This window comes from Budorcas taxicolor, chromosome 23 (genome assembly GCF_023091745.1).
Source record: "Budorcas taxicolor isolate Tak-1 chromosome 23, Takin1.1, whole genome shotgun sequence".
NCBI classification, from domain to species: Eukaryota; Metazoa; Chordata; class Mammalia; order Artiodactyla; family Bovidae; genus Budorcas; species Budorcas taxicolor.
In genome coordinates, this window is record NC_068932.1 from 34,297,009 (window position 1) to 34,310,378 (window position 13,370).

Genomic DNA, 13,370 nt, shown 5'->3' on the forward strand with positions numbered 1-13,370 from the left:
ATAGTCACATCCACAGAAACATTCGATCGTCTGGAGGAAAATGGGATTGAGATGGCTGATCTACAAGAATGAAAATTGGATCTCATAACAGAAATAGAAAGCATTTTGAATTATTCCCTTTCAGATTATCCAGTCCACACTTACCATCTGCTACCTTACCTGGCCTGGAAGTATCTCTTCCAGAAGCGGATACTTACATAGATAGTATGACCCGGGGATCCAGGGATGCTGGAGCCTGGTCGAGAGTAAATGCTTTCGGAGGAAGTCCTGGTAGGCTGTAAAAGAAAGAGTGACATGTAAGATTTCAGATTGTGGCTTCCTAATCACTACTGGCGGAAGTCCCTACACTTGCCTAAAGACTTAAGCTGACTAAAGAGAGAAAGACTTGTAACTGTTCTGAATAAGGGGAAATGTAACCGAGGAAGAAAGGTCAATGAGAACGAACTGGGCCGTCAACCTTGAAAGTGCACTTGGGGGCTTCTTTTTTCTCCTTGTCCCCGACAACACCATTGAGCACATTCCATCTCCACGGCCACCATCCTAGCATCATGCAGTCACCACCCGTGCTCGCCTGGACTCCGGCCATGGCCTCACCTCCAAACCCACTAGGCACCACAGAGATCTGTGAAGAATACAGTCTGAACGGTTACTACCCTTCTGGTGTCAGCATCTGCAAAGAACGGAGTCACCGCTCCCAGGGCCTCGGGATCTCGGCCCGGCCTGCCTTTCCTGTATCTCTCACTGCCCACCGTCACTCACAGGACAGGAACATGTCACTGCCCCAGGATTCTTATCCTTGCTGCTTCCTCGACCTGAGAAGCGTGCCCTTATCCCCCGTTCCACTTGTGCTTTTCTTCCTCCTTCAGTCTTGGCTTAAATATCACCTCCTCAAAGAAGCCTTGCCTGTTCTCTTCCTCTGGAGTTGGTGATCTTGCTGTTTTCTCTCATGGCATTAATCCTGTTTTCTCCTTCATGAATGAAATGAATAATGCCGTACTTGTTGGTTTCATCACCATGTCGATCTCGCTCATTGTTATGACCTCTGCCCTCAGAGGGCTTCTTTTCTTACCACTGTACGTGCCCACCGTTTTGCACAGGTACAGAGTAGGCATAAATATTTGTTGGGGGAATCAGAATTTATTATTTGCAAACAACTACTCAGTTTGTGGATACTTGACTCATGTTAATTACATGATTTGAGCTTAACCACATGGAAGGTCACTGAGTTAAGGTCCGTGGTCGGCCACCAGGGAAAGTATAAAGTGGACTTTGTAACACAGACTTAGAGAACCCTGAGAGGGAGGGATGGTGACAGAAAAGGGGGGGAAATGCATGAACTGGGATTAACGGCCCCCCACCCCTGCTTGGTATGTTCTGGAAAGCTCTGCAAAGACACCAAAGGCCTGGTCTTGGAAGGCTTCTCCCTTCCATGCAGTTATTTCTTGGAGAGGATGATTTATAGATCTGTTAGGAATACTGTTTCTGCTGATATTTTGGTATCCTGATGTGAATATAACTGAGTCCCTACAATCCCCTCTAAAAACCAGGATATTATATCACTATGGACCTCACATCTGAAACAAGGAAAGCAAGCCCACCTGGTCACCTTGAGGCAGGCAGTGCTTGGACCTGCTTTGACAGTAAGAATCCACTGGAGGGGTGGGATCAGTCATTCTCACCAGCGTCCCTGACGTCTCTGAGACAAAAGGGTGGCAAGGGGTGGAGAAAGTGGGCAGGGCACAGTGGGGGTGAGCCAGGCTCGACCCTTCTGGCCCTCCCTCCTTGTACAAGCACTTTCCTCCTCAAGTGACAATTTTCCAATCACAGGAGTATCTCAAGATGATAGAATCCCCACATCTGAATATGTTACAAAAGAAAGGATTCACGTAATAACAGGACTCCCAAAATCCAACTCCTGGATCAATCTGCCAATCAAAACATACAAAGGACACCATCAAAGTGCAGCCTTCCTATAAAAAGAGATGCGACCACTTCAGAAAGCTGAGCCAGTAACCCTCTCTGTGGGATAACTGGGCTTCCCGGTGGCTCAGTGGTAAAGAAACTGCCTGCAATGCAAGGGACTCAGGTTCAATCCCTGGGTTGGGAAGATCCCCTGGAGAAGAAAATGGCAACCCACTCCAGTATTCTTGCCTGGAGAATTCCATGGACAGAGAAGGCAATTATTCACTACAGGCAGTCCTTCAGCTTCAAGTTGCCAGGATCGAACATTTGCCAAAGTCAATACAGTAATGAAGCCTCTTAGGCAACAACATGAGGTTAGCAGTACTGAACATTTCTTCCCCACTTACTCTGTGGCAGGCCCTGTGCTGAGCACTCCCCAGGTATGCTCTCATTTAATCTTCTCAATAACCCCAGGAAGGAGATTCTGCTAACATCTGCTAACATTCTGCTAACATTTATGCCTTTTTCTAAATGACGGGAAAGTCGCACAGGTGGGCAAGGGTCAGGATTTGAAACTAGACACTTTAAAGGCAGAGCTCGAGCTCTTAATCCCCGCACTAAATTTTCTGCCCACGTTGGAGGGCAAGTGTAGCCATTTACTTTTCATCACCATGACTTTGGGACAAATGAGGTGAAAGTAGGAGAAAAATATGGAGATGAACCAGCAGGAGAGAGTGCATGCTAACTGAAAATGTTTTGACTGCCACTTAGAAGCTTCTAAGAAGCCTGTAATAGCTCACTGTTGGGCTGGGGTGGGAGAGGGTGTTCCCCAGGAGAGTCAGATGTTTGGGGTTGCTGGTGTTGCTATGACAATGGCTTGTTTTCATTAACAAGCCATGAGGACGCTGTGTGAATAGCCAAAGTGCTCGCTGAGCTTTGGGGTCTCTCCCACGTTCCTCGTCCTTATTTCTGCCAAAATGTGGGTCAGGTACCCTTTGTGTGTTTCCTGTAACAACGGACCTGGGGGTGGCTCTGAAGTGTTTCATTCCCTGATGTACTGTGCACACTGATAGGACTGCAGCTGGGGAAGAAGGCGCATAGGGATCAGGAAAGGGCCCTGAGCGCTCCCTTCCAGAGATGGAGAAATACTCGGCTAAACCAGCCTGTCCCCAGCTCATTCTCTCTCTCTCTTCGTTCTCCACAGGACTGAGCATGCTGTGAGTGACACAGGCTTTCTCTGAAGCATTTATCTTAGTCATTTACTGTTTTAACATTGTTGGGCTAAAGGTATTAACATCCAAAAATTCTTCTCCAGTTCCACTGTTTTCAGATTGGAGCCTCCTCCGATTTGCATCCAGCTGCCCTGGCTTCTCTGACTGCAAACTAAAGACTTGAGAGTTTCACAGTCAGTTTTTGAAGTCAAGCCAACGTTCAACAAACCCACTGCTGCTCGGGCTCTCTTTTGAGATCACTGTGCCCAGTGTATCTTCAGACCACTTAGTGTATTTCAGAAACAGGTACAACGTGCTGGACGTTCAGAACTTGCTGTCTTTCACTGCCTTTGCCACTGTTTGTTTTAGCTTCATTCTGACCTCCTAACCTTACTGTCAATTTTACTTCCACAGAATCTTGCTTATGGGTTGAGTTACGCCCTTGCTTGCCTGTTTTCTTATAGTGGTCCTAATTTGTTTTCCTGTTTAAAATGAAATAATGGGATAAAATACAGTTCTGTATTGCATAATCTAGGGGGGTTAAAAGGCTGGCTTTGGAGTCTAATACCTTGATGCATATATTGGCTCTATTGGTTGTGTGACATTACATGAGTGTCTTTTCTTCCCTTTCCTTCTCTTTCTCACTCTTTCATTGTTTTCCCTTTAACTTCCTTACCCTTCAATTTATCTACATATAGAATGGAGGAAAGGGTACATACAACACCTCTTTCCTAGCGATAAATGAAACAATACATACAAAGCTTCAAGCACCTTGCCCCGCACATGATGAAGACCCAGCATTTTCTGGCCAGCTGTCATGAGACTGGAGTTCCTTGCCAGCGTCTCAAATAATGAAGGGCAGGACTCACTCTGTTCTGCGCCTCATGACTGGACAGTCATTTTGGATGTGAGCTCCACTGACCAGACTTCCCTCGAGTTCTCACCCTTGGAGACCTTCCCATCAGAACTCAGGTAAGTTAACTGTCTCAGTGGATGGGGCAGTGGTCCCACCCAGAGCTGACAAATGTCCTTCCCTTTCTTGAGAACTCCATGGAACGAATCTGTACCCTCCCAAGATAACGACTTCTCCAGCTGGCGTCTAGGCCCTAGTTCCTATCACCCTTCCATGATGGATAGCAGAGAGCTTGCTCAGGCCTGTCTGATCTGCCAGGATAACTCCTGGTCTGCGCCCTCGTGAACTGTGCTCCAAGTTAAATGGTGCACAGGGATGGTCCACTTACGCCGCAGTTCCTAATGGCTCCCCACACTGGGGTATTTGCTCAACCAGCAGAGGTTAGCGGTCTCTCTCTTGTGAAGATAAAAAAAAAAGTTACTCCTAAAAGTGGGACTATTATTTTTGAGTTTGAATCTTAAATATTTAGAATTTTACATTTCAATTCTAAACATCTAGACTTCTAAACAGGTTGCATTTTATTTTCTCTGTGTTTTAAAGTGTTAATTTAAAAAGAGCCAATTCCTAATATTACATCATATGACAAAAGAAACCCAAATGGTTTAAGACCTGAATGCAAATGTAATTTGAGAGTAATTTAAAACAAGAAAGACAAGAAACATGCTGAATTTTAAATGAGCGTCTTGTTTATCACTGAAGTTCCCCTTTTCTTCTAGCTGTGTTTCCCTTCTAATTAATACACAACTTGCTAATTGTTTGATGGCCTTCAACATCAAAAGGCATAGAGCTGTCTTCTGACATGACAGCTCATATACACACACTCAAAATTAAGGCTCATCTTAACCTCAAAAGCAACAGCTTACTGACATGTTTTCCCTCTTTCAAATTCCACTGACAGTTTCTTCTTTATCATTAATTTAATTCTAGTGTCACCTCTTCAGGTGGTAACAAAGTTACAGATAATCCATATTTCTACAGATGATCTTTACATGCAATTATTTCATCTAAATTACTGTTTCATCCCATTCAGATAACCAAGTTCACAACAGTGATTCACTGAATTAAATCAAGAACCCAAATGAGTCAACAGGCTTTGTCTCTGGAATTCTCTATGAGAGCTATGATAGACACAATTACCCTGTTGCCTATATTATAAATGAAGATAATTCCAAATATTTATCCCCAAAGGTCTTCCCACTTCTCTTCTACAGAGCGAAAAAAACCAAACCTATAGACCTGTGATGAAGTTGTTAAAGCAGATGCAATCTACTTATTCTCACTTTTTCCTTCATGCCTTACAGAAAAAAACAACTTGAAAGCACAGTTGGAAAAATTCAGTTTTTTCTTTTGATGCCATCTTTGGGGGGTGGGGAAGGTAGAGGAAAGCATGGGAAAAGCAAGGTAGGTATAAGAAGGATTATAAACAGTCTGTGATCTTTCAAAGGACTTTGCCAACAGATTAACCTTTAATCCTCATTTTGGCAACAAGTGAAAAGGTTCACTTTTCACTTAGAACCTTCTAGTTGTATGTGGCTTATGCAAGAAAAACTCTTTCATAAAGAAAGTGTCTAAATTTACATTTATTTCTCCAGCACACCTTCACATACCTACTTTCAGTTTCAAAAAAGCTTTTTATTTTCCCTCAAAGGAAGGAAGTAAATCAACAAAGAGAGGTCTCACCAGACTAGTAGTTCATTTCAACGAGAAAAAATGACATATGATTGCTAATAGTAGATGCTTGAAAAATGCACATCTTTTTGTTTTCTGTATAAAACTTTTTAAAAACTCTCTAACTACATTTCACTTGCTATTTCTCTTACCCCTTGACTTTGCCCACCTGCTCTACACTTCAGAAGGCACAATCACAGGATGAAATTACACTGGAGAAATTTCCCAGCCCTCATCCATCTTTAAATGTTTATCATTAAAAACACTTTCCGGAGCTTTGCCTGGAAATTAACCAGAGAAATGACATTTTCGCTTATTTCCAATTGTGGGCTGCCCCACACACCTGGTCCCTTCTTAGAAGCAGAGAGCTGGAGAGCCCTCTTCCCCCAGACCTCCCCTCACCCTGCAGGAGCTGGGGAGTAACAGCTATGTTCATCTATGCTGCATTCGTCCTAAGCCATGCTCTAAGAAGGGAGAGAACTACAGGCAACTGGATCCCAGGTCAGAGAGGTCGTATGAGCGCCTACGGGACCGCTACTCATATAAGGTAGTTGACACCTTATACGAAGTGCTGCTAAGGCTGACAGTACCTGCCTTGGGTTTTTGTCGAAGTTCACCAGACAAGGAGGTGATAACAGCTGCAGAAGAAGGAATACTTTAAAAAAGCTTAACACATACTAAGTATTCACTGCTAAGTCAAAAGAGGAAATCCTTTCGGTTTTTTTGTTTTTGCTTTTATTTTTGGTTTAGTTTCGGCTGCACCACCAGCTTGCAGGATCTTAGTTCCCTGCTGGGATCCAACCCGTGCCCTGAGTAGTGAAGGCACAGTATCTTCTCCAGAACCAGGTGTGCAACCGCCATTAGCCTTTACTATGGCCAAGAGTCCTCATTGTGCAGGATAAATCTTAACACCTATACATTCTGATGAATTGTAAAGACACACCAAAAAGAATAAAATATCTGAACAGAGAGAAAGCTGGGAATAAAGTGGTATGTCTGGTGGCAACATTAATAATACAGTAACCAATAGCATAATTTCCTTATTCTAGATATACTTACAGCCTCTAATTGGCTCCTTTGCAGAAACAGACACGCAGTATTTGTTTGGTATATTATGGGTCCGCAAGTGCATACGTTATAACACAGTGAGTGTTAGTTTCAGAAGAGGAAAAAAAACTCATGCCCATTTTGGATGGCAGCCATTCATGCTTTAGCCTCCAAAGGCACAGCACAGAAGCCCCTTTTTAGAATGAAAGCAAGTGATCCACTCCAGATTACTACAAACTTGGTCCTGGAAATATTGTGTGGTTTGTTTATAATGAATTACCGACCTTTCCCTGTAAACAAAATTTGCTTTCCTTATAAAACTCTTCCAAGTAAGCGAAACCGGAATATATTTTTCTTAGGTCATTCTATTGGGCTGGCCAAAAAGTTTGTTTGGGTTTTTTTCCATAACATCTTGCAGAAAAACTGGGATGAACTTTTTGGCCAAATTGGTAATTTTTTTCCTCACCATTTTCTTTTACCTGTAATTCAGCAAAAGGAAATAAGAGGAGATTTCAAAAAATGAAAAATAAAATGACCTTCCTCCACAATAAAACCAGGCTTATTTCTAGGGCATGAAGTGCTGAAAGTCCCTGCAAGGGGTACAGTTTATCTAACACTAAAGGTGCTTGATATTATCTGGTGAAATGAACTGCTGCGTAGTCAACAGTATTTAAAAGATCAAAGTATCTGTGTGGCTTGAGAATTGCTTTGGCATTTTCAGGCTTGTCAAGGGTTTTGATAAGGCATGATGGCCAATGGGTGAAGCAAGAGCTTGTCAAATGGCCCATTTTCTCAGCCAGGCCCCAAGTGATTTATACCTTTCTGTGACAGGGTTCAGTTAACTTTACTGATATTTAAGGTTCGATAATGGGAATTAGATATCCATGCTTAACAACAGGGTAGGAAGAGAGAAGGTTTTCCAAAATAGACCTCTTTCTCTCTTTTCTTCTTTTTGCTCTCTCTTCTCCAGCCAACCAGTTCTCAAGATACCACACATCTCTTAAATTTAAGGGTCTGGAGAAGACCTAAAAATTTCACAGTTGATGGTATTTTTCTTAAAGTCATGAAAGTGAATCACTTGGCAATAGCCTCAGGCTAATAAAATAAAACACTATTTGAGTTATAAAGCATACTTTCAGGGGAAAAACCAAAAGCTATTGAAAAAGCAATTTCTTGCCAAGTAGGTACTAATTCTAAGAACTTACTTGCAATGGGAATAATTTCTGGCTGTTCCTCTGGATTAGTGACCCTATACGTTAACTGTATGTGAAACTCTGCTATTGGAGCCAAAGGTTTAAGATAGATGAAGATTATATGAAAAATATAAGTTGAATGTAACCCAGCTTCATGGGCCAATCACTCAGGGCCTGAAATCTACATTTAAGTGTTGCTCCTTTTGACCTGCAACACCTTTCAGGGGTTGATGTCTAAAAGGTTTCTTTCCCCTCTGAAACTCTGTACTTCTAACTATCTTTCAAATCATTTAAAGAAAACAGGTACAGCTTTAATGAAAGGAGCCAAGCCCACACTGTCCTGGGCCATCGTGCAGTTCTGGCAGACGCAGAGAACAGGCACAGGCATCGGGCCCAGACTAAAGAGCTGTGTCGCAACCCTGAGTGTCAACAGAGCTACACAATGGGTTTCATCTGGACAGAGCTGGGGCCGTGGAAAGCCACTTGTAACTTAACGGGCCAAAGTTTCAACTGATGCTAAGAAGCCCCGAAAGAAGGTCAAGCGTGTGCAGGGAACACAGTCTCCTTCCTGCCTCACTGCTCATCTGGAGAGCTGGCTGAAGACTCTCCCAGGTTCCGGAGGATGCTCTGGAAAGCTGGTGCCGCTCTTACACCCTGTCTCTTCCTTGGGCACCATCAGACTTGGCCAGTATTTCAGGCTCTCCTCTTTGTGTCTTCCCAGGTCTCTCTCTCACTCTCCCCTTGTAGGACAGTGGAAAGAACAGGAATTACCAGCTCAGAGAGACCCGAGCTCCAATCTTAGCTCTTCCACTTACCACTGGGAGAACTCTGGGGAAGTTAGTTCACTGTGAGGGTCTCAGTCTCTCCATCTGTAAGATGGAAAGGATTGGCAGGGATTCTTAAGGAGAGCCATTGAGAGTGTAGGTCAGTTTCTTGCCTCTGCAAAGCTGTAGCTAGTCTTATTTGTTCCCTTTTCCACTTTGCCACTCCTTCCTCGAGCCAAACTTCTCCTTCCCCAAGTACTGCATTTCCCCACCTCCACGCTTCTGTTGCTCTTTTCGTCAGGCCCACCTCTTTCTCATCATCTCTATGTGTTCAAATCCTATCCAGCCTCTAAAACTCAACTCAAAGACCACTTCTCCCAGGAAGCACCCCTTGAGCTCCTTTCCCTCACCTGACCTGCCTTGATCTTTAAGATCCATATGCTGTGATATGTTTCAATATCTTTTAATAATCATGTACCTGTCTTTTCTTCCTTACTGTACCTGGGTACTTGGCAAATATTTGTTCAGCGAACAAATGTGTGAGTACAGGACCAAAACAGTGGTTTCCAGTGTGCTCGCTGTCCTGAAGACAATGCTTTAGCCACCACTCTAAATGAAAACATTGTCTAGAGTAGGAAACAGCCGGAATCAGAATGTGAGATGCACTCCGTGGGGTGAGAAAAAGCATCTGCCTCTATGGGAGCCCAGAAGTTATGTGGGGAAAGCAGCAAGGGGAGGGAAAGCGACAGAAGCCTGGGGCCCCCAGCGCAGTAGGCCCCAAGCCTCAGCTCAGACACGGTGCCAACCTGCAGACACGGGGACCGTCCTGTGCGTCGAATTAGACTTTTGGGATAAAAGAAATCAGACGGAGATCGACGGACGTTTGGTGGCTGTCATGAAACATGGAAAACGGAAGAATGAAGAAAGAAAGAGCCTCGACTCAGAAACACTATCAGCAAAAAACCTTCAGGAAAACTAATCTGATAAGTGATAAGCAACATGAGGCTTCCCCCGGTGGCTCAGTGGTACAGAACGCCCCTGCCAATGCAGGAGACTGGGTCGGGAAGGTCCCCTGGGAAGAGGAAATGGCACCCCACTCCAGTATTCTTGCCTGGAAAATCCCATGGACAGAGGAGCCTGGTGGGCTACAGTGCATGGGGTCACAAAGAGTTGGACACAACAAAGAAGTGGAATCACTTTAGTCGGGGTGTGTGTGTGTTTTTAAGGTCCATGTTGAAAGCATAGTAACTAGTCTTCATTTTCTTTCTTTTTTCGCCACCCAACGTGGCTTAAGGGACCTTAGTTCTCCGATCTGTGATTAAATCCATGCCTTCAGCAGTAAAAGTGCCGAGTCCTAACAATGGGACTTCCAAGGAATTCCCTAACCAGTCTTTACATTACAGTATATTTACCTATGTTCCAACCTTCCCCCCTCCCCATCATTCCTTTCCATTTATTTTGGCTGAAATATTCTTACATATGAAGAGTTAGAAGCCAGTGAAGCCACTGACAGATGTTCTTGAGAGTCTGTTATTACAAACACCCCACAAGTTCTTGAAATCTGGAGAATGTGGATTACTCAGTGGGGTTGTTGAAAGATCCTTAAAACATTTTCATTTTGCTATGGTAACTGAACTGATGTGACACCGGGAAAAAGGCCTGAAAATCCTGGCTCAAGGCTGTCCTCCATAGACACACCCTTAAGAGAGTACAAGAGTTGTGCCTTCAAAATCTAGCCTCTTTTAAATCCCACCAGCGTCAACATGCACCCCACTTGGGGTGCGTCAGAACCTCATCTCTTTAGAGGTACATCATCCTCACTACTTGGTGAGTGAGCTGGGGGCTGGCCCGACCTCCCAAGTGGTAAACACTAGCTTTAAGAGAAAAAAGTTTCACTAAAGGGAGAAAAAACTACAGCTCCTCTTGGCCAGAATGAGTGGAAGTATCTCACTAGTTGTTTTCATAATCTTATCCAAAGAGTTCCATCAAGATGCGATCAAGAGGGTTGATTTTTTAGAAACCATTTTAGTAGCACAGTCTGCAAACTCAAGCAATCCTTACAGAGAAAGGACACATTCCATTCAGTCTGGCCTCGTTAGCATTCCTCTGTCTCCCAGAAGACTTTGTCAGGGATGAAATAAAAATGATTATTCAACAACTGAGGGCAACACTGTAAAGGTAGTGCAGACCACTAGCTACTAGGGTGCTTTGGGGATAGCATCTACAAGTTATACAGTGAACTCTGCATTCCTATGACTAAAGTGCATGACTCTTGGTGGCTCGGACGTAAAGCGACATGATTAAAGTGACAATAAGTACTATCTTTAAGGTGCTAGTATTTTATAACGATAACCCACTTCAAAGCAGCCATGAGTCATCAAAAATCCCAGAGTCTGGCAACTTCCAGTGTGCACCTGTCTGACTGACAGATGACAGGGTTAGGTACACATGCTTAGGCTGAAGTTCTATGTCGAAACAGGGATCAAATCATCCTGCTGCTCCTGCTAAGTCACTTCAGTCGTGTCTGACTCTCTGTGACCCCATAGATGGCAGCCCACCAGGCTCCCCCGTCCCTGGGATTCTCCAGGCAACAACACTGGAGTGGGTTGCCATTTCCTTCTCCAGTACATGAAAGTGAAAAGTGAAAGTGAAGTCGCTTAGTCGTGTCCAACTCTTAGCGACCCCATGGACCGCAGCCTACCAGGCTCCTCCGTCCATGGGATTTTCCAGGCAAGAGGACTGGAGCGGGGTGCCATTGCCTTCTCCGCAAATCATCCTAATATTGGTGAACAAGTTCCTTTCCAGTTTGTCTGGTCTTTACTCCATTATTTTGAGAAAAAGTGATTTTTCCCCCTCCACTTAAAGTCTGCTCATATTAACTGAATTTTAAGACATCCGTTTTTATTCAGGGTCACAGGCAAGGGACAAGTTTCTAAATGATGCAAATGACAAAATATCTCCATCTGATCTCACAGATGCCAGTTGAAAAGACAAAAGCAGAGCTTCTAGCAGACGAGAGCTTCACTGAGAATAAAGAAAAGATACTGAAAAAGGAAAATACGAGCTGTCATTCCCAGGGGTGGCAGGCCAAAAAAACAAGGCGGGGATCCTGATAATCATTTCTCTGAAGCCAAGTCACTCCTTCACAAATGACATGTTAGTGATCAGGCCACACTGATGTAGCAGCCGTGTGACTGCTGGGGATCATATATATAGCTACCTGTGCCTGCTAACAGCAGATCAAGAAGAAATGATTCCACATTCTAGAATATTGTTGTTCAGTTGGTAAGTCATGTCTGACTCTTTGCGACCCCATGAATTGCAGCATACCAGGCTTCCCTGTCTTTCACTATCTCCCTCAGCTTGCTCAAACTCATGTCCATTGAGTTGGTTATGCTACCTAACCATCTCATCTATAGCATGGCTTCCAAAATAAATTTGAGCCATTCTTTTCCCTGAAACACCAGGTGGTATAGTCCAGCTATTTCAAAGCGGACCACTAAGGTAGTTAAATGGAGGGACTGTGGACTGGGGTCTAGCCTGATTACTGCTCTGAAAAATACTTCACAGCCCAAGTGAAAAACGGGGGGCATCTGAGTAAGAAACAGATCATGTTCATGGCCTTGCAACTGTGTACAGCTCTTTGCTTCTGAAACAGGTAGAATATTGTCTCCTGGTGGTGATCTGAGAACAGAGTAAGATCAAGAGGAGGCTTTAGAATCAAGAGAAATGCTAAAAAACCAAAGGAAAGAAAGGAAAAACAGGTGAGAGATAGAGTCTATCCTCCATGTGATCCATGTTCCAGGGAGTTTTGAAAATATTTTGATGCTACCTAAGGTTTCAGTTCCAAAAACAATCAAGAATATTTATTCCCACTGACTCGTCTGAGCTCATCATGATTTTCCCCAAAGGTTTTTTTATCTAACAAAGCATCAGCTTTTGGAGATGGAGGCTACTTGGTGAACTTGGATTTGAGAGGCCAATCAAATGTAGCAAGAGCTGAGCAATGGCTGCAGAGTTTGGATTGAGTGATGTGATGGATGAAGTACAGAAAAATTCTGGTGAGGGGGTCACCAGATGTTGGACCCAGAACTTGACTTTTCCCCCTGAATGCTTTCCTAAGAACCTGATTCATGAAGCAAGGCTTATTTTGTCTAACACAAGCATTTGAAACAAGAATCACCGTCAATGGCAGGTAGGAGGAAACCTCTTTTTCTGGCCAAATGGCCTTTCTACTTGGTCTGTGATAGAAGGGGGAAAAAAGTCCTAAGAAGCAATTTCACCCAAACTGCAGTCCCAAGAATCAGTGACCGTAGACACAATGGACAGCAAGTATGTCTGGCATCACAGTGCCAAAGCCTTCCTTACCCGCAGCTTTTCCTCAGTCTTGGTCGATTGCTTACAGTCGGGATGCCAAACGGTAGAACCTGGAAAGACAACGCACATCTAAGAATGAAGGAAATGGAAAGCAGCCACAGTCCTATTATACAGAACTTCTGAGAGAGGCCCTGTGCCCAAGTGAATCATGATAGCTCAAATTCCAGGTGAGTTTTCTGCATCTAGTCTGAGCTTGTTCTATAACAGTTATAATCCTAGACCACAGAGACCACTCATTTGGCACAAGAGTGTTTTGATGAAAGAGACATTTAGTTCTCAACTGGGCAGTGTTGTT

At 43.9% G+C, this 13,370-nt stretch overlaps 1 protein-coding gene across 4 annotated transcripts in view; it reads right to left on the bottom strand.

The window, feature by feature from the left end:
• Positions 1-13,370, bottom strand: part of ABLIM1 (actin binding LIM protein 1) — a 194,582-nt gene that overhangs the window by 37,969 nt on the left and 143,243 nt on the right. For 3 of the 4 annotated variants that reach the window (XM_052660978.1, XM_052660980.1, XM_052660979.1), the window contains 3 exons: positions 13,067-13,125; positions 9,505-9,588; positions 198-275 (listed from right to left, as the gene is read on the bottom strand). In XM_052660978.1, coding sequence (XP_052516938.1) covers positions 198-275; positions 9,505-9,588; positions 13,067-13,125 — 221 coding nt within the window. Of the gene's footprint in view, positions 1-197; positions 276-6,284; positions 6,333-9,504; positions 9,589-13,066; positions 13,126-13,370 lie in introns of all 4 variants that reach the window. The other variant, XM_052660977.1, reaches the window with a different exon arrangement.